This window comes from Bradysia coprophila, chromosome IV, assembly GCF_014529535.1.
Source record: "Bradysia coprophila strain Holo2 chromosome IV, BU_Bcop_v1, whole genome shotgun sequence".
Taxonomy (NCBI): Eukaryota; Metazoa; Arthropoda; class Insecta; order Diptera; family Sciaridae; genus Bradysia; species Bradysia coprophila.
The window spans coordinates 662139-689452 of NC_050738.1; the positions used below are offsets into that span (position 1 = coordinate 662139).

The 27314-nt window shown below is 37.7% G+C and overlaps 4 protein-coding genes across 4 annotated transcripts; 3 read left to right on the forward strand and 1 right to left on the reverse strand.

Moving 5' to 3' along the window:
- Positions 1-633: 633 nt before the first annotated feature.
- LOC119066578 (L-dopachrome tautomerase yellow-f-like) lies at positions 634-3579 on the forward strand. The gene is made up of 8 exons (XM_037169132.1): positions 634-811; positions 1401-1660; positions 1817-1928; positions 1996-2200; positions 2618-2797; positions 2855-2939; positions 3002-3193; positions 3267-3579. The coding sequence occupies exons 1-8, from the start codon at positions 691-693 to the stop codon at positions 3453-3455; spliced, it is 1344 nt and encodes a 447-aa protein (XP_037025027.1). The 5' UTR covers positions 634-690; the 3' UTR covers positions 3456-3579.
- Positions 3580-6283: 2704 nt separating this feature from the next.
- LOC119066590 lies at positions 6284-9452 on the reverse strand. The gene is made up of 7 exons (XM_037169147.1): positions 9366-9452; positions 7689-7728; positions 7529-7626; positions 7148-7467; positions 6947-7077; positions 6704-6879; positions 6284-6644 (listed from the first exon to the last, which is right to left on the reverse strand). Exons 1-7 carry the CDS (start codon positions 9367-9369, stop codon positions 6469-6471), a joined length of 945 nt encoding a protein of 314 aa, XP_037025042.1. The 5' UTR covers positions 9370-9452; the 3' UTR covers positions 6284-6468.
- An 11102-nt stretch (positions 9453-20554) lies between these two features.
- LOC119066585 (testis-specific serine/threonine-protein kinase 6-like) lies at positions 20555-22322 on the forward strand. The gene is made up of 7 exons (XM_037169142.1): positions 20555-20739; positions 20806-21005; positions 21071-21202; positions 21281-21352; positions 21496-21860; positions 21920-22051; positions 22113-22322. Exons 1-7 carry the CDS (start codon positions 20632-20634, stop codon positions 22274-22276), a joined length of 1173 nt encoding a protein of 390 aa, XP_037025037.1. The 5' UTR covers positions 20555-20631; the 3' UTR covers positions 22277-22322.
- A 1532-nt stretch (positions 22323-23854) lies between these two features.
- On the forward strand, positions 23855-27187 carry LOC119066561. Its single transcript, XM_037169109.1, has 12 exons — positions 23855-24140; positions 24292-24462; positions 24529-24763; positions 24830-24917; positions 25030-25157; positions 25217-25363; positions 25424-25689; positions 25750-25980; positions 26042-26380; positions 26449-26581; positions 26648-26775; positions 26842-27187. The coding sequence occupies exons 1-12, from the start codon at positions 23961-23963 to the stop codon at positions 27166-27168; spliced, it is 2373 nt and encodes a 790-aa protein (XP_037025004.1). The 5' UTR covers positions 23855-23960; the 3' UTR covers positions 27169-27187.
- Positions 27188-27314: the final 127 nt, after the last annotated feature.

Here is a 27314-nt window from a genome sequence, read left to right on the forward strand (position 1 = left end):
GAATGAGAATCCACATTTTCATCAATTTATTCCATTCAATTGATCAATATTGGTAGTGAATTCGTCGAATATTTCGTTCGTAAAGAACCTCAGTTTAGAACTGAGCTTCAAGATTCGTATGAAACATTGCACGAGTATGAATGGGACGTAATCGCTCTTAAATCTTAATAAATACGTTCCAAATTCTGTAGGGTTTAGAGTTGCTTACGAAATTTTGAACTTTAGTACCGGTTGCTGGTTGCATGAGTTAAGTTACCTACATACTTAAGAAACCTCCGGACCACTTCGTTTTTCTATTGTCCGTTGTTGTACTTAGTATTATCGATAAATTGTGTGCGCATTGCACTGTGGACGAATTGAAGTATAATCTTCTCTATGAGTATAATTGGAATTCTTTCACACGATAAATCAATCATATTCGGACAAAATTAAAAATCTGGTTTGGCTTATAGGAAACCACTCTGTACTGTATAACTCACAAAGATTTTTGACCTTGAATGTTAGGTGCACATAAATATCTCCCCCAAATGTTAATAACCGCTCGTGGTGGCTCGTATAGTGATAATCATTAATTGCTTCTCATTAAGTATCTTAAACTATAAATATCGGCTTGTCGAACATTAGAACTACATTTCATGCTGAACATACAGCATTGACGAAGTCCATTTATTAATAAAAAATTTCATCAAAATGTTGAATTCAAAATATTTTATAATTTTTCAACTGTTTTGCTTTTATTTTGTGTTTTCGCAGTGCAATTTGGTGGAATTTTATCGTTGGAAGCAGATAACTTTCGAAGGAATACCTATAGGTCAGTAATAGGAACTATTGGTGTGTAGTGATTTGAGACTAGAAGTGCGGTTCAAAACATTTTCCTTCTAATTGAACGATTTATTCAGTTTCCTCATTTTTTAAGTGCGATTCCTCCAGATTACCCAGCGAAAGTATTGCAATCAGAGAAATGATAACAGATTGCGCAACTCACTCTGTTATCATTTCTATGATTGCAATAGCACTCTAGCTTAAAGCATGAACTTGAACACTTAAATGTGAGATGTCAAATTTGCATGTCTACTGTCATAGCACTGAGCCAAGCACGACAACAGAATTTTCAAGAGTGGCCTTCTCGACGCAGTAGTCAAAATTTCACATACAAATTCACATATATCTAGTGCTCGGTTCCGTGCTATGCTCCTGTCTCCTGTCCTATGATTACAGCGGACTCCACATTTTCTCTGTTCTAGCTTGGAAGCTATAATGCTATGGTATTTCATTTCGTTATCAAATCGACGGATCTTAGTTTTATCTTAAACTCGTATTTGATTTAAATCGTATCGATGAATAGGAAACATGTGCATCTAACGGAGGTCATCGACAAATCAATATTGTTGCTATTTCAGATAGGGATGGAGATGAGCAACTAATTCCTCCCGAGCAAATTCCACACGAACAAACCCTATTCGGAAGTGTAAAGCCGTTCTACTATCAATACAACAATGTTCTTAAGTCAGCCGTACATTACAACGGAAAATTTCTGATTACAATTCCAAGAAGAGGATCAGGCGTTCCGTCAACTCTCAACTATGTTCCAGACGATTTGCCTGTCGGTAGCAGTCCCAGCTTACGTCCGTATCCAGACTTTGAAACTAATGAACTGCACGTAAGTGGAATTTCATTGTTCATGTTATCTGCCATTTTTGGCGTAATTGAACTGAGAAGACTTAAGTGAACTGATACTATTCAACGCATCCTTGAGAAAGGGGGCGATTTAACGCTGCGTTATGAATTTATTAACCGCTTTTCAACCTTTTAACAGCCGGAACTTAAACCAGACGAAAATCGAATTGTTTCAGTTTACCGCACTCGCGTAGATGTATGCGATCGATTGTGGTTCGTCGATACCGGTACCCTACAAGGTCATGAAGGAAGTAATTAAATTCAATAAAAATTGGTCGATGAAATGGCAGCCTGATATGAAATCGCCTTATTTTTCAGACTATAATAAGCTAATTCAACGACCCAGTCTGTGGGTGATCGATCTGAAAACAGATAAAAGAATTCGTCGTTTCGAAATTCCTGAGACTTTAGTTCCAGAGGGATATGGTATGATTAGTGTAAGAGTTGATGTGGAGAAGGATAAGTGTGACGATGCGTATGCGTACATTGCTGATTATTTGAAAGAGAAGATTTATGTGTACAGGTATGTAGTTACAGACGCAGAGCCCACATTCATATCATCAGTCGTTGATGACCGCGGTTTGCAACTTAAGACAAATTGTTACATTTATCCAATACTGAAAGGATTTTGGTTCTACGGCTTTTATTTTTTAGCTCTTTTGAGTCTTTTATGATCAATACCATCGTTGTGACACCAAATTTGACTTTATAATATATGAGTCAGAGTCAGCCGGGACCACACTAGACCTACCATCTTTAGGCTAATTCTAGGGCTCAAACTAGAAGTGGTGGATCTAAAATGCTGTTCGTATTGGATTAGTGTAACAATTTGGCACGAGATTTTATGTGGGACTGATATGCATGTGGGCTCTCGGTCTATTAACGGAATATGTACAATGCGGCGAGTTAATTAACGAAATCATTTTTTTTTTCGATTTAGCTTCAAGACGAATCGCATGTGGCCCGTTAGTCACGTTTATATGAATGATGAAAAGAAGTTCGGCATTTACAAAGTCGATGGTGTCCAGTTCGAATGGTTTGATGGCATCTTTTCGGTGGCACTAGGAAGGAAAAGTCCGTCCACTGGTTATCGAACCGCATACTTCCACCCACTCTCAAGGTATACAAGAACAGCCGATGGTGATGAATCATTTCAATAATTTTGTTTTGTTTTTAGCAACTCTGAATTTCAAGTCAGCACGAAGATTCTTCGAAACGAAACATTGTCGCAAGACGCACAAGCAATTCAACCTGAATTTGTGGTAAATTGAAGACATTTTTGGATATCATTACTTTGCCATTAAAAGTTAATTTCGTTCAAAAGAAAATCGGCAATCGGGGAAAGTCTGGCCACAGTCTGATGCACGAGTTCGATGACCGGACTAGCGTTATATTTTTCGCAATGCTTACCAGAAATGCGATAACCTGCTGGAATTCGAATACAAAATATTTAGCCGAAAATCAGGGCACCATCATCGAAAATGACGACAGGTTCAAGTATCCGGTTGATCTGAACGTACGTATAATTTCAGTGTATTACAAAACAACCGTGCAATACGTTCATAGAAATTTCGTTTCGTTGGTATTAGATTGACACAAATGGTACATTGTGGGCATTGTCGAACAATTTCGTGAGATTTAGTTACGGCAAGTTGGATACCAACGAATACAATTACCGTTTATGGCGTGGTAATCCCAAAGACTTGGTCAAAAACACTGTTTGTGAGCCCAGAAAATTTAAACCTGTCAATAAGGTGACAGACGGTGGTCCGAGATAGATAATTTGGTAGTAAGTAAAAATTTATGGCTCATAAGAGATGTGGTTAAAGAATGAAGATTGTGTGGGAAGAATAACTCATACAGCTTTGCGGTTTTACCAATAAATTAAGTACTCAATTTGTGCGACGAGCCTAAATTACATTGATTGATATGCCATCTACGCACAAAAGAGCAAAACTAGTAGCAGTGGAATATGGATGTCTCCCACCAATGTCTTTTACCAGTAAACAGAGTCCCAACTCCCCACTCAACTATAACCAAGCCTCGAATCAATTCAATTAGCTTTGTTTTGTTTTTGCTGCGGTTGAGTTTTAATCCAGGCCTCCCATTTAATTTTACCTACTTTTTTTGTATACTTTCCTACTTTTACTTAAGGACATGCTTTAAAAAATTGAAACTTAGAAGCCTCTGCTATCAATATTTTTTAACGGGCGAAAACGGATTTGTTCCACAGATTTTCATGCTCTATCCATCGCCGAAAGTTTTGGTTGTCCTCATATATAGATTAGATTAGATTGTATGGGGTGAGACGAATCTCTGCACCTAAGCCTCCGTTGGGCCTGTTGTACGTGCCCCTTTTTCGTCTAATTGGACCTACTGATTAAAGTGGAATCCGAACCACTGTCAAACGTAAGTCTTATTATCCTCACGTCGAGAGATACATTTCGACTTGAAATCCGGTATGAGTGTGATGTTTATGTGACATCACAGATGGCACTGTAAGTTACAATTGTGTATATGCATGATTGTCATACATGAGAAATCGCTTTCTTATTGTACTTTTTTACGACTTTATTACGGTCGAAAGAGCCTATTGGCATTGCTATTGCACACTTTGATTAGGAAAAACCGTATGAGCAAGTTTACTCCGGGAATCGAACCCGGGAACCATACGTTACGAATCCAATGCTCTACCGATTGAGATACCTGGACCTTGTACCTCATATATAACTCGACGGTTCGCTCATAGTAGCTCATAGTAAATTTTCAAAATCTTAAAAATCACCTATCGGCGGACGCCTGAGTTTCTATAGCGAACGAATGAAACTTGCTTGTAAACTGGTTGTGGTTATGCAACACTATTGCACGAGGCGGAGGTCTGCATTTTTCAACACATTACTACGACGATTTCCGCTTGGAAACTGTAGCCTACATAATATCATTCCTAAGCTTGTGCCTTAAGTGGTATTTTGCGCATACGATTTGTTACACATAAATTACTGAGTCTTTCAAAAAATCCGACGATAATAGCCACATTCCAACGACGATAAATGCTATTTTTAGTCAGTGTATTACCAACACACTTCAAGCAAAAGTGCTATTAAGAGGGTACAAGGGTTTAGCTTCGGACAAGAACCTAAAGTGCGCGAAAAATAGGGCATGTTTAGAAACATAATTCTCAGGATTCCAGAGATGGAATACAACAAAAAGGGGATTAACGGTTGATTTGAATCTTAAATCACAGAAATGTGTTTTCGCATTTATAAAATTACTTGATTTTCACAATTATCTTTCACAATAAAAACACGTCTGCAAGGCAAAAAGATTTTCCACTTTAGGTACATTTTTTCGGCAGTACATCGAGAATAATCACATAAGTTGCTATATCAAAACCGTTCCTTATGTCGCTGACCACGAAAATATGTTTTCCTTTTTTTAAAATTCCTTTTTGTTTTGACGAAATTAAGTAAAATCAAGAATTTTTCTACGACGGCGGCCATCTTGTTTTCACAGTATTTCTATGGTGGCCGTCTTCGATGTTCCAGATTCTTTTGTTATTGAAGACACAATGATCATTTCATTTGAATTAAAAGAGGTGGCGCCATAGTATTTGGTTTATGTCCACTGCTAAACCCTTGTACCCTCTTAATGATAGCTGCCAAATAGTGTACTATTTTGTATGAAATTTTATCCCCACTCTTTTTACAGTGTAAAATTTTATATGGAGCACTGTCAAGTTTCAGTACTCTTTTTAGAGTACCACTTTTGCTTGAAGTGCGTTGCTCTAACACATTGTGTCTTTTGCCAAAACATTCCGGCATTTCGGCGATTTTTTGATTGGGAATAGTATTGAAATGTCACCTGACACCATTTCAGGCAAAATTGGGGCGCGGAAAGCAATTTTAATTTTGTCACAAGGAAAATGAAAAATATAAAATGTCTTTCCGCGCCCTAATTTCGCCTGAAATGGTGTCAGGGGACATTTGTCTACCATTCACAGTCAAAAAATCGCCGATCCACTCTGTTCACCTATACTGCATTTTAGCCAACATTCCTGTTGTCTGCCGTCACAATGAGGTGGCGGAACATTTCTACACAGTCAATATCGTTAGGAACGATATTATCGTTTTTTAGACGATATTGACAGTATACTAGTATAATAGAAAAGGTGTTGAGGAATTTCGCGCCGTGTAATTCACAATAATCCACAAAGTGACATTTTTCTTATACAAAATGTGTCAGTTTGTCGATTATTGTGAATGACGCGGCGCGAAATTCCTAGCAGCCATAGAAAAGTCGCCTCACCTTCAAAATTAGTATATTAAAATCTCCAAAACGATATTGCCATCCAACGCACTTCAAGCAAAAGTGCTATTAATGACAGCTGCCGAATAGAGTATTATTTTGTATGAAATTTTATCCCCACTCTTTTTACAGTGTAAAATTTTGTATGGAGCACTGTCAAGTTTCAGTAGCCTATTTAGAGTACCACTTTTGCTTGAAGTGCGTTGTGCCATCTCATTGAACGATAATATTGGTGCAAGGAATGATAATATCGTCACACCTTTCGATGAAAATGTGTGTTTTGTTTAAAATCAAATTGCGATAATTCCTTATTTATTTTCGATATTTGAACAGAATGTGAACTAGCGAATGAAGGCTTAACAAACCTTTTATTTAAAAAATTACCCATCACCATTCACAAATTATTGCTTCTTATGTGTCGTCTCTGTCGACGTCGCAGAGATCCGTCCGTTATAGGTTTTTGATTAATATACATCTACAAAGAATTTAAGACAAATTCAGAAACTTCAAAAAAGAGTTCCATTTCTTCCAATGTAGCGGATTTGATTGCTTCCAAGTTGCGATTTTTTGACGCTTGTCGCATGACGGAGTTCCTTTCGATGTCGCTTCCATGTAGGTCTTCCTATTACCAGAAATTCGAGCCTCTTCTAGCAATTTGTCCTCTAAAAACAATTTCGAATATTAATCATTCGTTCCATTCGCAACCCACACTGACACTTACTATTACGCTCCCGATTGCATTTCACGTGCATCTTGTGTTCATAAGCAGTGATTACGTCCCACTCGAGCTCGTTCCATGAGCCGTACCTTTCTTGATATTTAACTCTAAACCGAGCATCATTTTGGACGAAATATTGGATTTTCCCGAATTCGGTTTGGTATTTAGTCACGTACTCCCTATGAAAAAATAGATGCACTCAAACGAAAGAGAAATTACTGGACTATAAACTGGGATGACACTTACGAGTCCCGCTTCAAACGAAAAATTGGATTCGGCGCAAATAAAGATGCAACGGTAATATACAGGACAGACGCGACTAGCGGGAAAATGATAAGCAATACAACGGGCGACCAGCCAAAGATGTTACATCCAATCTGTCGTTTAAGTGTAACATACAAAAAGCTGAGTATATGGATGTCAGTTTGCTATTTATGAAACTGTTACCAATGTCTCCCACCAATGTATATGCCCATCTGATCTGACACCGTTACGATTATTGCTATAATAATCCCTTGCACCTTTATTTTCATCTTCACTGCCATAATTGCCACCATTATTATCTTCACCACTGCCGCCATTATTATCGTCACCACTGCCGTCATCATTATCGTCATCACTACTATAGCTGTGTCTTAGATTGCTTTCGTTGCTGTTCAAATTTTTCTTCAGCGTCCCATATGCATCCAAAACTTTTTGAAAAGCTTTGGTGAATTTAACTTCATAGTCTGGATGTTCTTGGAAGTGTCGCAGAATTCTGCCATTGTCTAAATGATTTCTTATCAGTCTCAGTCTCTCCGTCAGTTTAATGTATAATTGACAAATTACTTGGATGCACATGTCGGCATAGGTTGCGATAGGCTCTGTTGATTGTTTTTGCGTCAGCATTAACTGATACATTCAGAATATTGTGGGATCCATCTGCACTAGAGTACAATAAAAATGATGTGGCCGTAAGAGTATAATGAATTAAAGCAAAATGTTTTACCTTATGATTCGTTGCAATTCCCATAATGCACTTTTCAAATCTACAAAGAAAAAATCAGAAGATTTCATTTCATTTATTTTCACAATAATAAAACATAACAAGTGACCTGCGTAGCTCCAGTTTGTAAACAATTCTAAGGAGCTACTTCAGTTAAAACTATTGTGGATCTTTATATATCTCCATTTGAACTACCGTTTAGAAGTTAAATGGGATTAGAGCCATATTTAGCTATATCAAACCAAAGTGGAGATTAGTGCCACATTAGCTGATGGCAATTTTTTTAAATTATTTTTGATCGACTCAAGCCTTGTGAATTTGCTCTTTCTCTTCTGATTCGAATACAAACCGAAATTATTTTTTGAAGGAAATATAATTTAGACCAGTTATTTTAAATTGCCTTGGGTGATTAACTGGACTTCGGAACTCTCGCTCTGATCAGACTACATATGCGACAAAGTTAAATATTCGTGGGACAAAAAAAAACTTGTGTTGGCAGCACTGATTTTGAGCGTTGCTCTGTAGCGGCGTAGGTTCTACAATTTCTTATACAATAGACTGTTATGATCAGAGCGAGAAAACCGAAGACTAGTTAATTATAACTTGCCTTGAGATACTTGTCAAAGTATTTTTCAACATGATACGTTGAGAGCGAGAGAACCACACATCACTTTATTATAACTTGCCTTGGGGTACTTGTCAAAATATTTCTTTCTCTTTCATCATACAACACTCTATTTGACATGCAACTAGATCAAAATCAGTGTTACAAACACAGGTTCGCTCACCCTACGTATATAGTAAAGGTTCGTCACATTCAATTTTGAATGGGTGTATAAATAAATCGAAAAGAGGGATTCTTTTGAAAAACAGCCTACCGACGTCAGACGCATTTTCTTGTAGAATTTTTATATGTACGTAGAAAGAACTCCGACCCTAGAAACCAAAACCATTTTCAAAAAAATTCTTCGAAGTTTGTGTGGCTACGGCTATATACCATATATGTTTCGTGTACCTAGAGAAACATCTCTAAGAACAGTATAAATTTCAACTGAACATCATATTTCACTTTGGAAGAATTTTAAACCCAATAAGTTTCTATTCAGCTCAATAGTACATGTGATTACCCATCCAACGACACCTTACACGACACTGCACGGCTCGTGTAAATGGAGAAATTTTTGTAAGAAAAGTGCTAGTTTTCGGTTTTTGATCACCTTTCACCAGCCACACAAGCTTCGAATTTTTTTTTGTAATTGGTTTTGGCTACAATTTCGTATTTGGCGAAAGTTCTTTACATGATAAAGTTGCGTGCCCTTGTCCTTGTCGTAGAAAGGTCCACTTGGATTGTCCTTGCAATAATGATGTAGTTTTTGATGTTCAAAATTAATCAGATGTGGCATATTTTCGCCCATCCAATAAAAAGGCAGTACGTGTAATCTCCTCAAGAATACGTATACATATAGTGTATGAAGCTGAGTCATACCATATACTAGACTAATCTATTGTTTAAATTTTCAATTTCAATTTTTCAAAAAGAAGGTGTTGACCGTTTTGACTCATTATATATATACCATAGTAGAAAAATGTAGATAATAATTATTTAATATTTCACACACAAACCAAATGATGAGATACGCGATGGTGTAATTACTTTACTTAATTTAATTTATATCGTACCCATCTCTTAGGTTACACTTCTCATGAATCAAAAAAAAACTTGATGTGATTTCCACGCCTTTTCTGCTCGATTGGTTTTGTGAATTATTTTAAATAAAACTTTTGGACAGGAGCGAAAATGCACCTTTTATATACTGTGTCGTTATCTTTCTTCATTTTAATATAAAACGATGATTGTACACAACAATCTCTTTTTCATGTTTAGGGGCCGAAAACGAGGTTTTTCAAATGCCTTCTAGACCCCTTAGATGAATTTTGTTTTCATGCCTTGTGCATAAATTTCTGAATTTTTCTCACGGGCCCGCGAAATTGCCTAAAATATACCGTCCACGACAGATATGTAAATGACTAGTTATGTGTTTATACCTATTGTACATAATACGAAAATCAATACACACTTAAGTGTGCGAAAATCTAATATATGGAGCTTAAGTCAACTCTAGCAAATAAGTCAAGTTATGTGAAAGGGTCACATCAAGTAATTTTGAATTCATTCTCTGATTTCCGGTCTTTGCATGCAAAATAGCATACATAGCTCTCTTGGACGTTTGATTTAACTTTTCGCGCTTAGTTGGGACAACTCGCGAAATTGCCTAAAATCAATCGTCTAAGACACGACACATACGTAAATAACTATTAATTTAGGTTAAGATAAAAATCGATTGAAAAGTATCATCTACAGATATGTTCATGTGCGCAGAAATCTTTGCGGCGGTGTTGAAATATCAATCGTGCAATATTTCATTGTAAGCAAAAGCAATATGAAGAGTGCAATAGCACCGGACGACGGTATAAAGGAAATTAGTAAGCAAATTCCATTACTAATAACGCTATTGTTTTGTACGACATTTATATGTTATAAATACCAAATACACAGTATTATTTTCGCTCAGTCTAACAACATCTTTCTCAACATATCCACTGCAACATGGTAGCAGAGGTGAATTTTTAAATTAAATGGAAAAGGCTGAAAATTGTCGTAGTACTAGTACGAGCCCGTCGTCGGACGTAAAACGCGATAGAAAATTAGACCAATCAAGTGTTTACTAAATGTTTAGAGTAAAAGTCGGCTGATTGGAGAAATTTAGTCTATCAAATGTGAGATGTGAATACAAATGCTGAAATAATTGTCAATCGAAATAAAAGGTAACAGCGAGTAACGGCGCTGGGTCAAGAGTTTATACTCAAGACGAAAATCCGTCCAGATAACTTGAGATAATGCCAGTTATGTAGCGGTTGAACAATTTAGAAGCCTATGTTATATCATGTTTTAGGAAAAAGGTTGACTGGTCACTCAAGTAAGTGAAGAACCGATATGGTCGCTCAAGCAAGCAAAGAACCAAAGAACCAGTTTCCAGTGAAAAATGGTCAGTGACGTACCAGTGGCGGTAAGCTACCAAACGTTGGCTATGTGCCGTACGTAAAAACAGGTTATTGACGGACCAGTGGCTGTGTGCTACAAAGACGTTGGTTTTTACGCAGTAAAAACAACTTTGAGATGGATCATTTACGTAAATTCGAAATGGCTGATCAAAAGAATGCTGAGGGAATCATCACCAGCGTTTGGCATTAAGTTCAAGGAACAGTTGTGCAGACGGTGAATTGGATTTTGTTCGCTCAGTTGTTCAACGTGGAGATTTGGCTGTTGGCATGGAAAACAAATTAATCGAAGATTGTCATCTATGGCCTGTGGAATGGTCAAGAAGGTTGGGACAAAAGGATCGAAAATTTGTGATGCTGAAACAGAAATTTCATTGAGGATAGCCAACCGTAATGTAGAATGCGCTGGTCAAAGTGCATGGTGTAGCATCGGAAGTGATAGATCTGGACAGATAAACAGAAACCTGAGGAGATATAATCACTGAGCTATAGAAATGTTGGAGGTGAAAAATCTGGACAGATAAAGAGAAATCTGAGGAGATATAATCACTGATCTACAAAAGGAGTTGACTTGTCTGGACAGATAAATGAAATCTGTAGAGATAGTCATCGAGGTCAATAAAAATGCTAACCTGAAGAAGTCATAGAAATGACCATGTTGCAAGTGAACGTACATGGAATGGAACTAGATCAGGACGAGCTGGACATAAACGAGATTATTGGACAATGGCTGTACAGTGGGGTCAAACGTTTTCCTGAAATGGGGAATAACGTGGTAAAAAAAACAGCAGCGAGCTCTGGCGCTGTGTTTAAAAAAAAACCTGCAACGCGACTAAAGCAAATGTTAGTTGTGAAATAGTGCTGTTCCAAAAATTGGTTGGTCGTCGGACGCAACACAAAAATTAGCAACAATGGGTTTGTACAAGCAACAAATTGGTTGGCACAAGCAGCAAAATTGGTTGGTACAAGCAACAATTTAGTTGGCACATGCAAAAATTTGATGATTAAAACAAGAACTGTGTGGACGTCGAGGTAATTGGAATTTATTAATTTAATACATTGGTGTATCGTTTTAGAAAGCAAGAGAATGTCTACTATATCTAGTGTCAAATGCATTGGTCAAATGCAATTGATCGAATCAACAGTGGGCAGGTCAAAGACATTGGGCTGTTGTGTTGAAGCTATCCTGTTGAATGATAACTGAGGATAGTAATGTTGCATCTAATAGTGTACTGAAGATTAAATGAGTTTAATATCCATTATGGGAGACGTATTGATATGCAACATTTGTTGAGGTATTCGATTAAGGGGCAGTAAATTGATGGAAAATTCGCGTAATCGAATCGATTGAAAATTGAAAGCGGGAAGTAAATTCGTAGAAATTGTATTTGATTCAGGAAAAGTGATTGCAGAATGGATCTGGGAAAAATTGAGTTTAAATCTGAGTGAATCTGAATCACAGGAATCTAAAGTAGTTCTAAATTTTGAAGGGAAGAAATAAAAGCGATAAATCTAAAATAAGAATTGATAACTTGAAAATTAAAATGATTGCAGGAAAATAAGAATGTGATCACAACCAGTTTTTCAAATATAACACTACGAAATAAGATTCTATCAACCTAAAATAAGAAGTGATCACAAGTAGTACCTACCACCCGCTAAATCAAATGTGATCACTAAAAATAAAGAATTTGATCACTAAAAGTAAAGAATTTGATCACTAAAAGTCCGAACGAATACACATAAAAAGCCTTTTAACACGCCGAGCGATCCGGCCCATTGCCCCGGAGCGAAGCGGAGGGCCGCAATGCGAGCCGGGCGCCGGAACGGTGTTGGTAACTTAGGAGTTAATTTTTTCTCTCTCGCATCGTCTAATAATTAGTCTGTGTAATTCATTGCACATAAAAAGCGTTTTAACACGCCGAGCGATCCGGCCCATTGCCCCGTAGCGAAGCGGAGGGCCACAATGCGAGCCGGGCGCCGGAACGGTGTTGGTAACTTAGGTGTTAATTTTTTTTTCTCTTGCATCGTCTAATAATCAAACAGAATAATAGGTAGCATATCCTTATTTCTTGCAATCAAATTTTTTATTTTGCACGATCATTTCTTTATTTTTTGTAATCAAATTCGTATAATTGTAGATCATTTCTTATTTCGAGACGATCATATGTTAGTGGTAAAATTGCATATATTTAGTGATCAAATTCTTATTTTTTGGTGATCAAATTCTATTTTTATTGCTATCATAAAAAAATTGTGATCATTTCTCTTTTTCTAGTGATCATTTCCTATTTTCTTGTGATCATTTCTTATTAAATAGCTATCACTTTAATTACATGCCAATTTTGAATGGTATCAGATTTTCTGTGAAAATAATGAAATATGTTAGAACTGATATTTGCATTGTATAATGAAAAATTTTGAAGGATTAAAATATTCATTAAGGGAAAGTGTTGAAATATCAATCGTGCAATATTTCATTGTAAGCAAAAGCAATATGAAGAGTGCAATAGCACCGGACGACGGTATAAAGGAAATTAGTAAGCAAATTCCATTACTAATAACGCTATTGTTTTGTACGACATTTATGTTATAAATACCAAATACACAGTATTATTTTCGCTCAGTCTAACAACATCTTTCTCAACATATCCACTGCAACAGGCGGTGCAAGCCGAATTAATTTTGCAAGATTGTCAAACTTACCATACTTCTATTAAAAGTAAACAGAACGTAGCGCCTGCTCTGGAATGAATATTTTTTTCATGAATGATAGAACCTCCTAATTATGTGTAGTTCGAATCAAATTCATTTCATTTGTTGTTGTACAGGAGGGCCTCCGGCCTTTTGAATGAAAAATTGCCTAAATAAATAGTTATTTACTTATCTGTTGTGGACGAAGTGAGTGCAAATTACCATAGACGTAGACTAATTTGACAAAAAAAAATTGCGTCACAAAGTGGCAGATGATTCGGCCTTCTTCCGTTTAAATTCCATTATTTCACGACGGATTTTGTCCTATTTTCATAGCCATGGTTACCTCAACATCTGCCACTTTGTGACGCAATTTTTTTTTTGTCAAATTTTCTTTCTGAAACTTTTTGGGTCACTTTTCGGTTGATAAAAAGTTTACGTACAGGCGCAGAATGCGTCACCCTCAGCGATATCAGTTATTTTGTAAGTAAGATAAAGGACTTGCGTCACATTTACCCTTCTGGGTTTTTTGGGGGATATCAGTTCTTTTGGAAGTTTAGGGGTAAGGGTCACTAGTTTTGTAAGCATCTCACGTCAACTGCAGCTCAAATCCATCGAAAATACGATGGAAGTTAGGAAGTGCCAGATGAATCATCTGTCATCCCAAAATATAGGAACCAACCTTGGAACACCTCACTTATGTCGAAAATAACCCGAATCCATCAAAAAATCCGAAGGAAGTTAGGAAGTGCTAGAGGAATCATCTGTCATCCCAAAATTTAGGAACCAACCTTGGAACACCTCACTTATGTCGAAAATAACCCGAATCCATCAAAAAATCAGATGGAAGTTAGGAAGTGCCAGAGGAATCATCTGTCATCCCAAAATTTAGGAACCAACCTTGGAACACCTCACTTATGTCGAAAATAACCCAAAACCATCAAAAAATCAGATGGAAGTTAGGAAGTGCTAGAGGAATCATCTGTCATCCCAAAATTTAGGAACCAACCTTGGAACACCTCACTTATGTCGAAAATAACCCAAAACCATCAAAAAATCCGATGGAAGTTAGGAAGTGCCAGAGGAATCATCTGTCATCCCAAAATTTAGGAACCAACCTTGGAACACCTCACTTATGTCGAAAATAACCTGAATCCATCAAAAAATCCGATGGAAGTTAGGAAGTGCTAGAGGAATCATCTGTCATCCCAAAATTTAGGAGCCAACCTTGGAACACCTCACTTATGTCGAAAATAACCCGAATCCATCAAAAAAACCGATGGAAGTTAGGAAGGGCCAGAGGAATCATCTGTCATATCAAATTTTGGGAACCAACATTGGAACACCTCACTTATGTCGAAAATAACCCAAATCCTCTGAAAAATCCGATGGAAGTTAGGAAGTGCTAGAGGAATCATCTGTCATCCCAAAATTTAGGAACCAACCTTGGAACACCTTACTTATGTCGAAAATAACCCGAATCCATCAAAAAAACCGATGGAAGTTAGGAAGTGCCAGAGGAATCATCTGTCATCCCAAAATTTAGGAACCAACCTTGGAACACCTCACTTATGTCGAAAATAACCTGAATCCATCAAAAAATCCGATGGAAGTTAGGAAGTGCTAGAGGAATCATCTGTCATCCCAAAATTTAGGAGCCAACCTTGGAACACCTCACTTATGTCGAAAATAACCCGAATCCATCAAAAAAACCGATGGAAGTTAGGAAGGGCCAGAGGAATCATCTGTCATCTCAAAATTTAGGAACCAACCTTGGAACACCTCACTTATGTCGAAAATAACCCAAAACCATCAAAAAATCCGATGGAAGTTAGGAAGTGCCAGAGGAATCATCTGTCATCCCAAAATTTAGGAACCAACCTTGGAACACCTCACTTATGTCGAAAATAACCTGAATCCATCAAAAAAACCGATGGAAGTTAGGAAGTGCTAGAGGAATCATCTGTCATCCCAAAATTTAGGAATCAACCTTGGAACACCTCACTTATGTCGAAAATAATCCGAATCCATCAAAAAAACCGATGGAAGTTAGGAAGTGCCAGAGGAATCATCTGTCATCCCAAAATTTAGGAACCAACCTTGGAACACCTCACTTATGTCGAAAATAACCTGAATCCATCAAAAAATCCGATGGAAGTTAGGAAGTGCTAGAGGAATCATCTGTCATCCCAAAATTTAGGAGCCAACCTTGGAACACCTCACTTATGTCGAAAATAACCCGAATCCATCAAAAAAACCGATGGAAGTTAGGAAGGGCCAGAGGAATCATCTGTCATCCCAAAATTTAGGAACCAACCTTGGAACACCTCACTTATGTCGAAAATAACCCAAAACCATCAAAAAATCCGATGGAAGTTAGGAAGTGCCAGAGGAATCATCTGTCATCCCAAAATTTAGGAACCAACCTTGGAACACCTCACTTATGTCGAAAATAACCTGAATCCATCAAAAAATCCGATGGAAGTTAGGAAGTGCTAGAGGAATCATCTGTCATCCCAAAATTTAGGAACCAACCTTGGAACACCTCACTTATGTCGAAAATAACCCGAATCCATCAAAAAAACCGATGGAAGTTAGGAAGGGCCAGAGGAATCATCTGTCATCCCAAAATTTAGGAACCAACCTTGGAACGCCTCACTTATGTCGAAAATAACCCAAAACCATCAAAAAATCCGATGGAAGTTAGGAAGTGCCAGAGGAATCATCTGTCATCCCAAAATTTAGGAACCAACCTTGGAACACCTCACTTATGTCGAAAATAACCCAAATCCATCAAAAAATCTGATGGAAGGTAGGAAGTGCCAGAGGAATCATCTGTCATCCCAAAATTTGGGAACCGACCTGGTGTAAGTTAATATTTAATAATTTACACAATTTCTAACAAGAAACACATCCAAAAACAACACACACCTTTCACCACATTACCATCCATATCATGCACTAAATTATACAAAACACACACACACACACATACAAATTGGTTTTTATATGACATTTGTATATGGAGACTTTGAGGAGCTCCAGCTCCCAAGATATGAGCTTTTTCCAACTTTTGAAAATTCCATTGTTTTTTTTGGGCCATTATTAGCGTATAACCAAAATTTCAGGAAAATCTATAGAAACGTTTAGGAGTTCCTGGATCCTGGAATCCTGGAACTAAGTAACTAACTAAGTAACTAACTAACGTAGGCGATTTCAGTTATCTGAAAAAACGAAATTTTGCTTATTTCCATACAAACATCAATATTTCGAAGTTCAATATCTCAGCCAATTTTGAAGCTGCAGTAACGTGTGATAGCTCGTTGAACTCGTATGGATTCTTAGATTCCAGATATTCTAGTTTTGGGGTCGTTGGAGTTAAGGGGGAGAAGTCAAAAAGTTGCTGTAAATATGCTCCGCCGTCCCCAAAATTTTTTTTTTGTAAAACATTTTTGGTAGTGGACTTGCGTCACGCCCGCTAACTAACGTGCGGGCATGATATACTTCCGACACCTATATAATAAGTGTTGTTCTACGTACCCAAAAACCACTATGGTAACTTAATGCTCGATGATCGTTTTTTTTTTAACTGGAGAGCTGCAAGTTAGAAAACGTAAGTTTAAAAGCTAGTTATCACTCGTAATAAAACAGTCAAGGGTAAGTTCAATTACAGCGAAGACAAATTAGGGAACATTGTCCAATTTACCACTAAAAAACAGTTAAAATTGGCTAACTGATCAACGAAAACATTTTATAAAATATCTACAAAAAAATTACTTAACCTGTGTGTTCGTTCAACGACGTTTCAAGCGTATTGCCTGAGACGTTTGACGTTGCAAGCGGATTTTATAAGATTGATGAATAACATGTAACACCTTAATCTAATCTCACTCTAATTGAGATTCTCACTCTAGTGATGAGTCTATCTTAAATCATGTAGATGCTTAAAACCGTCACTGACGTCACTCCATTACTGATGATGACAAGACAAGATGTGTGAGACAATAAGCGAAATAAAACAATAAGTAAACAAAAGGCTATCGTTCAGATCCATTGGTATAAGAGGACTCTTATAGGCGAGGGGTAACCGACTCGGGTAATTGACTACACACCCTCAAAGGAATTGCCGGAGTATCCGGTAAATAATTGGAATTGATGGAATTGACCAGAATTGATCGGAATTGGCAGGAATTGATAGGAATTGACTGGAAATATGTGGAATTGTAAGGAATTGAGAATTGTAATTGAATTGTGAAAGTAAATGAGAGTAAATGCTGATAAGTGTGATTATCGGAAAGAAGGACCAGCGAATGCAAAACCACATTATTTCCTTTTTGTTTTAATTTTAAAAGCTCCCGCGCAATAAATAACAGTGTACAGTGTTGATCAGTTCCATTTTAGAACAGGTCCAACGTCCTTTTATGTTCAAAAAATTCACACTGAAGGATTCTTCTTCAGAGGATTCTTGTGAGTCAGATACGGAAGAGTTTGAGCCGCAACAAACAAGTGAATATTCGTCGGGGGAATGTTAGGCTGGGGCATTGCCGATGCGAAATGCTCAAGTTTCAAACCAAATTTACAAAAAAATGTATCACCGACAAGATGATATTCCATCAACTTTTCAAAAGCCTAAAATCTTACGATGTCGATCACTTGAGCGAAACAAAAAATTGAGTGCTTTGGCTTTTGCTGACTTGTGCTGAACAAATCCCTTTCCTGTCGAGGTACGAACAACGTTTTGTGCATCGGACAACTGAAATAGACAAAACACAGCAACTTACTTGACAGCAACTTCACATTCACCATATTAATCAATCGTATAGTCATGGAAAAATTCATGTAATTTCTTTCCCGCACCATAAATCGTAAAGAAATGAATTTTTTTTCATGTCTTGGGCATAAATTACCGAACTTTTCTCGTAACTTAGGCCCTAAGCATGAAAAGTTGTATACGCATCTGTTGTGGACGGTTTATTTTAGGCACTTTCGCTTGTCATCCTCACTTCGTTCGCGCTACAATCCGCGAAATTGCCTAAAATATACCGTCCACAACATATACGTAAATAACTATTCCTGCACGATATATAGTTCGGGAAAAACTGACATTTCTTAATGAAAAATCATGGCAAAATATGTCGTATTTCAGTTGTCGGTACAAAAGTTTTTCGTCATTTCCTGACTTGGTACGAAAAATACTATTTATCTAAAATAAACAATGACGTGCGATGTGAAATCATTTTAAACAAAACTGCAGTCAATTGGACGGTTTAATCTAAATTGAAATTGAAAAATTAAAGATTCTAACAAAATGAGTCACAAATGTAGGACAACATAGTTGTTCCAAATTTTTAGACCCGTACGAAGTACTGGGGTCTTATAGGTTTACGCATACGTTTGTAACACGTCGAATTGGACTACCTGAGTAAGGGGAAACCGATTGTGGTTGTCTAGAGATGCCAAATCCGCGAAAAAAAAATGTCCGTCTGTCTGTCCGTCTGTCCGTCCGTCTGTCCGTCTGTCTGTCTGCACGATAACTTGAGTAAAACGCATCCGATTTTGAAAATTCTTTTTTTCCCCGTTTGGTAATGTCAAAAGACAGGCTAAGTTCGAAGATGAGTGATTTTGGATCGACCCCTCCCGAGCTGTGGCCCAATAAGTGCTTTACGGTTTTTCGAAGATATCTCCGGACATTTAAACGTTAAACTTGTAAGTGATACGTCAAATAAAAGGTATTTACAATACCGATCGACAAAAAAAAAGTTTATGGAAATCGGATGTCCGACTCGTGAGTTAGACCCCTTGGTGTGAAACAGGCACAGGGCGGGAAGCAGTTTTTGCTTGTAGGTCGGCCAAATTTGAACATATTTCGTCTGTTTTCACTTTATTAGATAGGTATTGACCGTACCAATCAGGGAAAAAAAAGTTCATGAAATTATGTTCTCCGGAGCGTGAGCTAGGTCTCTTGAAGTGAGCTCTTATCTGGCTACTCGGAAGTACAGTGAACGTGGTGTATTTTGAGAATATCTCGAGTAAATTTTGACCGAATTTTATGAATTTTTTTTTGTTTGAAAGGTATTAACGAATGTAAAGCGTCGGTACTATTTCCGGTCTCCTAACAAAATGGCTGCCGGCGGCCATATTGGATATTAGTAAAAACGATATAAAGTGGGAAAATTTGTACTTAGATAGTTTCTGTTAACATGGAAATAATTAGTTATGTGTGTGGGGTTTCAGGGATTTCATATATGGACATCTATATATACCTATATACAGCTATATTGAGCTATATACAGGCATATAGAGCTATATAATAGCATATTCCTCTGTGAAATGTTTATTTACAGTGAAATATAGTTAAATATAGCGGTACATAGCTGTTTAAATAGGAATTTTTGAAATTTGACTTCGTACGGGGCTGTCTATATTGCCTCCGGCAATTTAGTTGTATATGATAACAAGGCAAAGAGTGGATAATGTAACTGATTTTAAAGGGAGAATAGTTTTTCAGCAGAGAAGAAAATGAAGTAAGAGAAATGAAGAGTTTCACATTAAAGGCTCTTGATACGAATAGGTGTTTCGTACGGGTCGGCGTTAGCTATGTTTTTCTTGATATAGTCTGACGATTCTTTTTCCAAAATGCTTAAGGGTTTAACTTTGACTTTAAATTTATTTCTATTTGAAAATATCGAGCAATTATTTCGAAAATTCGTGGAATTGAAGGAATTGATTGGAATTATAGGAATTGAAGGGCGAATCCGGCAAGTAGTAGTGTTAATCCGTTAATTAAAGAAATAAAAGGAATTAAGAGCAATTAAAAGGAATTGACAGGAAGTACCTTTAGAAATTGAAAGGGTATTTAAAGGGAATTGAAATGGAATTGAAAGAAATTGAAAGGAATTGAACGGAATTGAAAGGAATTGAAAGGAAATAGAGCGAATCCGGCAATTAGACGAGTTGGTCCGGTAATTGAGGTAATTAAACGGAATTGAAAGGAATTAGAAATTGATTTGTCACCATTTTGGCCAGTCGGTTACCCCTCGCTTATAGGATTATTTACACTATAACGAAAACCCTTCCTTTCAAAGTCGTTAATTCAATCGAGTCGGTAGCAAGATTTTCTGTAAATTGTCACTCAAATCGACAGTCTCCTTTTTTATGTTTATCTATTAAGCAAAATTCACGATAAATTACTATGCCAAGGGCTTTAGAGCGTTTGAATTTGACAAAATCCGAGGAGAACATTCTTAGCAACAAGGGATACGAGATATCAGCGAAACTTGGTGAAGGCGCTTATGCTAAAGTAGGTTTAAACGACAACTTTCTGATGTTCGTGTTGATCACAAGCCATTCGTGTATATTACAAAAGGTTTACCTGAGCGAATACAAAAAGGGCGACGAAACTACTAAATTGGCCTGTAAGATCGTGGACACGAAAAAGTCTTCCAAAACCTATGTGAGCAAATTTCTTCCTCGTGAATTGGATTGTCTGATGAAACTGAAACATCCGCACATCGTTCACGTTCACAGCATCTTCAGACGGAACTCGAAGTACTACATTTTTATGCGGTACAACATTTTGTTTTGCAAACCATTAAATCTTCACTCCCCATCACATCCATTCCGTTCGACAGGTATGCTGAAAAGGGGGATCTAATGGATTATATTGTCCAATTCGGAGCTGTTAGCGAAATACAGACACGATTCTGGGCAAGACAAATTGCCTTGGCAATACAATACTTGCATACACTCGGTATTGCTCATAGGTTCGAATGGACAAATATATTCGAATTGGCTGTGTTCGTTTCTAAATTAAATTTTCTTTTGATTTCACTGACTGGCAGAGACGTTAAATGCGAGAATATCCTGATAACGGAAAACAATAATGTTAAATTAACGGACTTTGGATTCAGCAGGTTCCATTAAACTTTTTCTTTACCGGCGTCTTATTATGAGAGGTCATTTCCACCAAAATTTAAAAAAAAATCAAATTTTGTAAATTAGGCTCTGTGAGGATCTCGCTTCAAGTTACTAAAAGTTTACATTTACAAGCACACAGGTACATTCTTGACACGAATTCGAAACAAATACTGAGCGACACATATTGCGGTTCACTGTTATACACATCGCCAGAAATACTTCAAGGCATACCGTATGAACCGACAAAGGCCGATGTCTGGGCACTAGGAGTTCTGATATTCACCATGCTAAATAAGTGTGTTCCGTTCGACAATTCGAACATAACGATTTTGTATCAGAGTCAAGTCAAACGAAGGTATAAATTTCGCGAACGAATATGCGGTAACGTGACGATGGAGGTGAAGAAAATGATCAAACATCTATTGGAACCGATACCGAAAAAGCGTCCGAGCATAAATGAGGTGCTAGAAGATGAATGGTATAAAATGGATTCGCGATTGCTGAGTAAGTTGCAAGATGAAAGTCACCGACTCGATAACTCTGTTGTACCAATCTGCCATTAGAATTGAGTGACTTCGAGAAAGCTGCATTGGACGAAGCGAAGCGATTGGACATTTCAAAAATGACTGCACCAACCATTGATAGTGTCAATGCTAGCATACCAAAGAAAGCATCGGACCGGACACTTAAGGATGGTACATAACATGATCGTCGTCAATGTAAAAATGGACAGTTAAGACATGGTTGCCATTTCAGGAAACTTACTTACTGGCATTGGTGACAAGATTCTGGAGCCTACTCATAAGCCGACTGTCGTTGCATTGGAACAGAAACCGAGTGCAAAATCACATAGAAACCAACCGACGATTGGTGTTACACTGGAACAGAAACGGAGTGCGAAATTGAAAAATAACAGTTGAATGTCCCGTATTTGTACTCCAAATTTGAGTAAATATTTTGCTATTTGACCAGACTTTTACAGTAAATGTAATAACTGCCCCAGACGTACTCATTAAGAATTCAGACATTCCCTTGACATTCGACTGAGAATTCGGATTGGGTATATATTCAGTGCACTGTTTTTCGTGATCACTCTGGAAACAAACTCTTAAAGACGTTTTGATCGATAGAAGTAGTAGACTTGATATGAGTTGAAACAAAATCTCTACGAGAAAAGGTGACGCAGTCTTTGTAGTACAATTTTTAAAATGAATGATATCGCTAAAGTTGACGCTTTCAGCTTCGTTACGCAAAAATTAAATTGTACACCCAGTTAGTTCAAACAAGCTGGCTTAGTTTTCCTCATCATCTGCCAAAAAAATGTAAAAAAAAAATTTGGCTGAAAACAACGAAAATTTTACCAAAAAAATCTGTGTCAAATGTGGCAAACGGTCACTTTTCGAAATTTCGAAAATTTGACGAAATTCCAAAATTTAACGAAATTCCAAAATTGAACGAAAATCGAAAGTTTGACGAAATTTGAAAATTTGGCGAAAATCGAAAATCTGACGAAAATAGAAAACTTGACGAAAATAGAAAATTTGACGAAATTCGAAAATTTGGCGAAAATCAGCTACACCGAAAGTTACCAAAGTTTTCAGCTGCCCAACATACACCGAAAATGACCAAATTTTTCTATCTGCCTAACATACACCAAATTTTTCCAACTGCTCGCCATGAAAACCATAATATTCAAAAACTTTGAATTTTAATATTTCGACCAATATACAACCATTTTCACAACAATCATAACAACACTATCATCACAGCACTATCATCACAAAATGGCTGTACATTTTTATATAAGAGAAATTGTTCCGAAAATTAATTAATTCTGATTTTTCCTGGGATAATGATGAATGAAACTTTAGTTCTAATGGCCTGACTAAACTTCCTGCAAAGTTTCATGGAGATTGGCTGACTACTTTCCGAGATAGCCCGTCGATAGATAGATAAACAGATAGAAACATACAGAGTAAGTTGATAGATTTTGATTGTTTGGAAAAGTCAATTTGGTGTAATTAGTATGAAAAATGAGCAATTTCAAAACGATGTATCTCCGGTAATTTTAAACCTACATAGTCGAGTGATAGCTCGTTTTGTTCGTATTAAAAGCGAGAATATGATGGAAGAGGTTTTGTGGTGATAAATGCCAAAGGGTAGAAACTTAAATGTTCGGCTATCCATAGTTGATGCGTCTCAAAAAAATTTCTTCTCCTTTTTTTGGATATTACACTGCGTCAAGTCCTCCGCTATCGCTCCGGACATGATGACGCGTCTCAAAAAATTTTCTTCGTTCTTTTTTTGGAGATTAGACTGCGTCAAGTCCTCCGCTATCGTTTCGGACATGATACAGCGAAGTAACGCTGCAGGCTGCATTGGGAGCACTGTCTTTCAGAGGTAAAAATTAAAGAAAATACCGTGCAACGACTTAAGATATATGTAAACCGTGGAGTCGACCTCATGTCAAGACAATATTGAAGAAAAGGAAAAATGACTGTCACAACACTGTCAGAAAGAATGTTTTTGTGTCTATCGATTTATGGTGTTTGTGATGTGCCAAGAAGGGATTAGTGAAAAGGATTAAGTCTCACCATTTACAAAATGACGGACTTATCAAATTGTACGATTTTACTCCCAACGTGTCGTTTATGCATGGAAAGCACTTCCGAAACTTGTGCGCTAATTCCAATTTACGAAACAAATGCAAATTTTACCGGCCGCTATTTCAACGGATTCAATGAAAATATTCCGGAAATCATTTCATTGTGTGTCGGTATTCAGGTGAGAACGAAACATTTTTTGAGATTAGTTTTGTCTCACTATGCGAACTACTGAGTTCCTGTTTTCGGGAAGTTCGTATGAGGCATCTGTGACTAATGTGTTCTTACTCGATGACACCAGGTGACTGATACAATTTTCATCTTCCATCTAGATTGATCCCAACGATGGTTTACCGACTGCGATTTGCTCGTCATGCCAAAAATCACTCATTTCTTCGCACACTTTTCGACAGAAATGCCTTAAGGCGAATACGTGGTTGTCACAGTTCAAGATAAAAGTTGAGAACACTGACAGTGAGGGCCACACAATCCATGATTCCGTTGTAAATATTTCCATAGATCGCGACCGAGGTGTAACTCCTTATTTTGATTCTTCCTTTAATCTTCAGACTGCACCCTCATTAGAAGCAGACACTTTCGAAGTCAATCAGGTGAAGGAAGAGGACGAAAGCACAGACCATGAAAGTGAATCGGCTTCGTCGACGAACGATTTAACATTTAATTCCAATCAAAGCCAAAGTATGACGGCCACTTCCCAAGGAGGAATCATCAATCAGTCAAGGAATGATTTAAATCTGCCCGAAATTGACAACGAGTCTGCTTCCAAAACTTGTGTCATTTGCGGTAAATTTTCGTTTTTTTGATTGACATTTTTGGAATTCAACAGTTGAGCAAAACCATTTCTTTCAGGCTTGATTGTACAACGGCTACACGAACACTCGAATGTGCAGAGAAATTCAACAACGTCTCACATCAATTTTCCGAGTGCAACACCACGGTAAGCAAGTTGAATCTACAAGCAAGACTTGACAGGATCATTCCTTCGTGGTTGTTTCAACTTCCAAGCCCAACGAAGCTTCAATCTGATTTTTTTTTGTTCCCTTTTGTAGGCAAAATTCATCGTCTGCGACAGTCGATTTCCTGATGTGCCGAATGTTCCACAAAAACATGCGACATTTCGTGAAAGTGAAATTCCCCAGCAGCAATGGTGTTCGTTTCAACGATTTTCTACGAGCAGGTAATGCTGTCATGCCTTTGGTTCGAATTTATCATTTAACCATTCAAAACTCCAAACAGCTTCCGAAACCTTCAACTTCAACCCATCATCGTTCGATCATTTTGTGGACCAGGACGGATACATCATTGATAGCAAAGACTTTATGAATGTCATTGCCAGTGATGCCTACCGAAGTGGGTTTGCTGTTGGCGTTGTACTGCGAAAAGGTTGGGCTGTTCCTTGCCTCGACTGCATTGATGAACATTCTAATTTTATTTGATTTAAAGATGATGTCTTGATGAATGGGTCTCCAGTTGATAGTGTTAATCAAACGACATTAACATCACCATACCGTTGTGTTGCAACCATCCCACTCACCTGTACAACTAATGTTGTCACACCGGCTGAGTGCGTTAGCACTGCAGTATTTACATCAACATCGACTTTGTCCTCATCTTCCGTTATAACTGATAAAGTTACATCAGCAGAGAATGTAACGACACCATCTCAAGCGTATGCTTCCATTAGCAGAATCAATCCGGTGACGGCAGCCGTGAGTATCGGAAATAGTATTCAATCAGCACCGATATGAACAATGATTCTTCTGTTATAGGATTTGCAAGCGTATTTGGTGAAGCGGAAGGGATCGTATCTATTACAGGAATACAGAGAGAAGTCAATGTTGTCAGACAAGTCGCGGCGATTTTTAATCAACGCTGCCGTTGATTTTCTGGAAGAAAATTTTGGCATCTACCCGAAACGGATATACAAGGAAGAGTTAGCTCATGCCATCGTCGAATTATTTCCCGCCTACAAAACCAAAAACAGTTCCATCGGTGGAATCGTAAGTCAACTTTGCGATTTGAGGCCGATAACTTAAGTTCCTGATTCTCGATTCACTATAGGATCTATTCTTAAACGGTCGAACCGGCTACCTGAACAGTCGCCTGAAAAACTTGCAAAATAAACGCCGATCGGAAGAAGGAACCTCGGACGTATCCAATGGGAAAAAAGCGAAAATTTCGATGACGTTCGATGACTGTCCCGAAGAAAATGAAATCGAAAACGACGCGAATGTTGAAGAGAATTTGAAATTTCTGCGAAGTGCTGTCCCATCGTACCAATACGATGAAATTGAATTCAAATTGAGATCGACATTGAGGCGACGAATTGAACTAACGTCGAACAAGCCGTCGGTTCATTTGCGTAGCAGCTTTCCGTTCTTTTTCTCGGATCCGTCGTTGGTAAATTGGATTTGCGTTTTGTTGCGGAGTCCGTGGAGTCGTTACATTGACTGTATTTGCTGTTTCAGATATCGTTCGACTACAAACTTCGTTATCCACAGTTTGAGGAGAATTTACAACCAGTCGTTGCAGCTATCGAAACGAACGCCTTCCAAATACTGAAGTCGCTCAAAATCGAGGACAATGCTTACGATGATTCAGGTGAACTTTGAAAAATTTTGATTATATTTTGGATCCGTGCTCTAATGCCACCGCTTTTTCACACAGACTGGCCACATATCATACAATGCTTTTTGTGTCTCTTAAAACTGTTGCCACCCACAGCAACTGGAAGGTATTCAAAGACCAGACAGTCCTCCGACCAGAGAGTCAGCAGCTTCATCTTATTTACACGAGTTAGTGTTCTGACTCAAATTTTCCTATAAATCTCCGTCACATCGTCTGCCTCTTATAACTTTCAGGATCACGTATCAGACCGGACATTATTCGAGAACATCGATCCGTTCATTGTGGCATGCGGACCGAATCGATCTTCGATACATAAATATTTTGTTGTGGTCGACGGATGTGTTATTGACGTGCCAGCCGAATGGAATTTCGTTGATGTGTTCGACCTGTTCTTCAAAGTACATTTTGTGTTTAACGTGGACTACAACAACAATTTGCGAACGTTTCTGCGGTTCTTCGAGAAATTCGCTTACAATCACATCGGTGCAAAGATTACCAATCGAATCCAGGAAATTTCTACTCAACTGTTGCATCAACACGATGAATTAATGGCCAAATAAAGAAAATGAAAAGGAAAAATTCGTGGAAATTTCTGTACAGCAAGTAATAAGCGGTAAGCTTTTTACGGCCCAAAGACTGTATTGAACCGTTTTACGGTGTCATTTTTCGTCAAATTTTACTCAGGGGAGGTGCGGGAAAGCAGGAA

Coding starts and splice junctions, on each gene's coding strand:
- LOC119066585 (XM_037169142.1), top strand. CDS start 20,632: ATGCCAAGGGCTTTAGAGCGTTTGAATTTGACAAAATCCGAGGAGAAC. Junction 21,353..21,495: donor ACGGACTTTGGATTCAGCAG/GTTCCATTAAAC, acceptor ACAAGCACACAG/GTACATTCTTGACACGAATT. Junction 21,861..21,919: donor AATGGATTCGCGATTGCTGA/GTAAGTTGCAAG, acceptor ATCTGCCATTAG/AATTGAGTGACTTCGAGAAA.
- LOC119066590 (XM_037169147.1), bottom strand. Junction 7,627..7,688: donor GAATTGCAACGAATCATAAG/GTAAAACATTTT, acceptor ATTGTACTCTAG/TGCAGATGGATCCCACAATA. Junction 7,468..7,528: donor ATGCCGACATGTGCATCCAA/GTAATTTGTCAA, acceptor GAAATCATTTAG/ACAATGGCAGAATTCTGCGA.
- LOC119066561 (XM_037169109.1), top strand. CDS start 23,961: ATGACGGACTTATCAAATTGTACGATTTTACTCCCAACGTGTCGTTTA. Junction 24,764..24,829: donor CAAAACTTGTGTCATTTGCG/GTAAATTTTCGT, acceptor CATTTCTTTCAG/GCTTGATTGTACAACGGCTA. Junction 25,981..26,041: donor ACAGTTCCATCGGTGGAATC/GTAAGTCAACTT, acceptor GATTCACTATAG/GATCTATTCTTAAACGGTCG.
- LOC119066578 (XM_037169132.1), top strand. CDS start 691: ATGTTGAATTCAAAATATTTTATAATTTTTCAACTGTTTTGCTTTTAT. Junction 2,798..2,854: donor TACTTCCACCCACTCTCAAG/GTATACAAGAAC, acceptor TTTTGTTTTTAG/CAACTCTGAATTTCAAGTCA. Junction 2,940..3,001: donor CAATTCAACCTGAATTTGTG/GTAAATTGAAGA, acceptor TTCGTTCAAAAG/AAAATCGGCAATCGGGGAAA.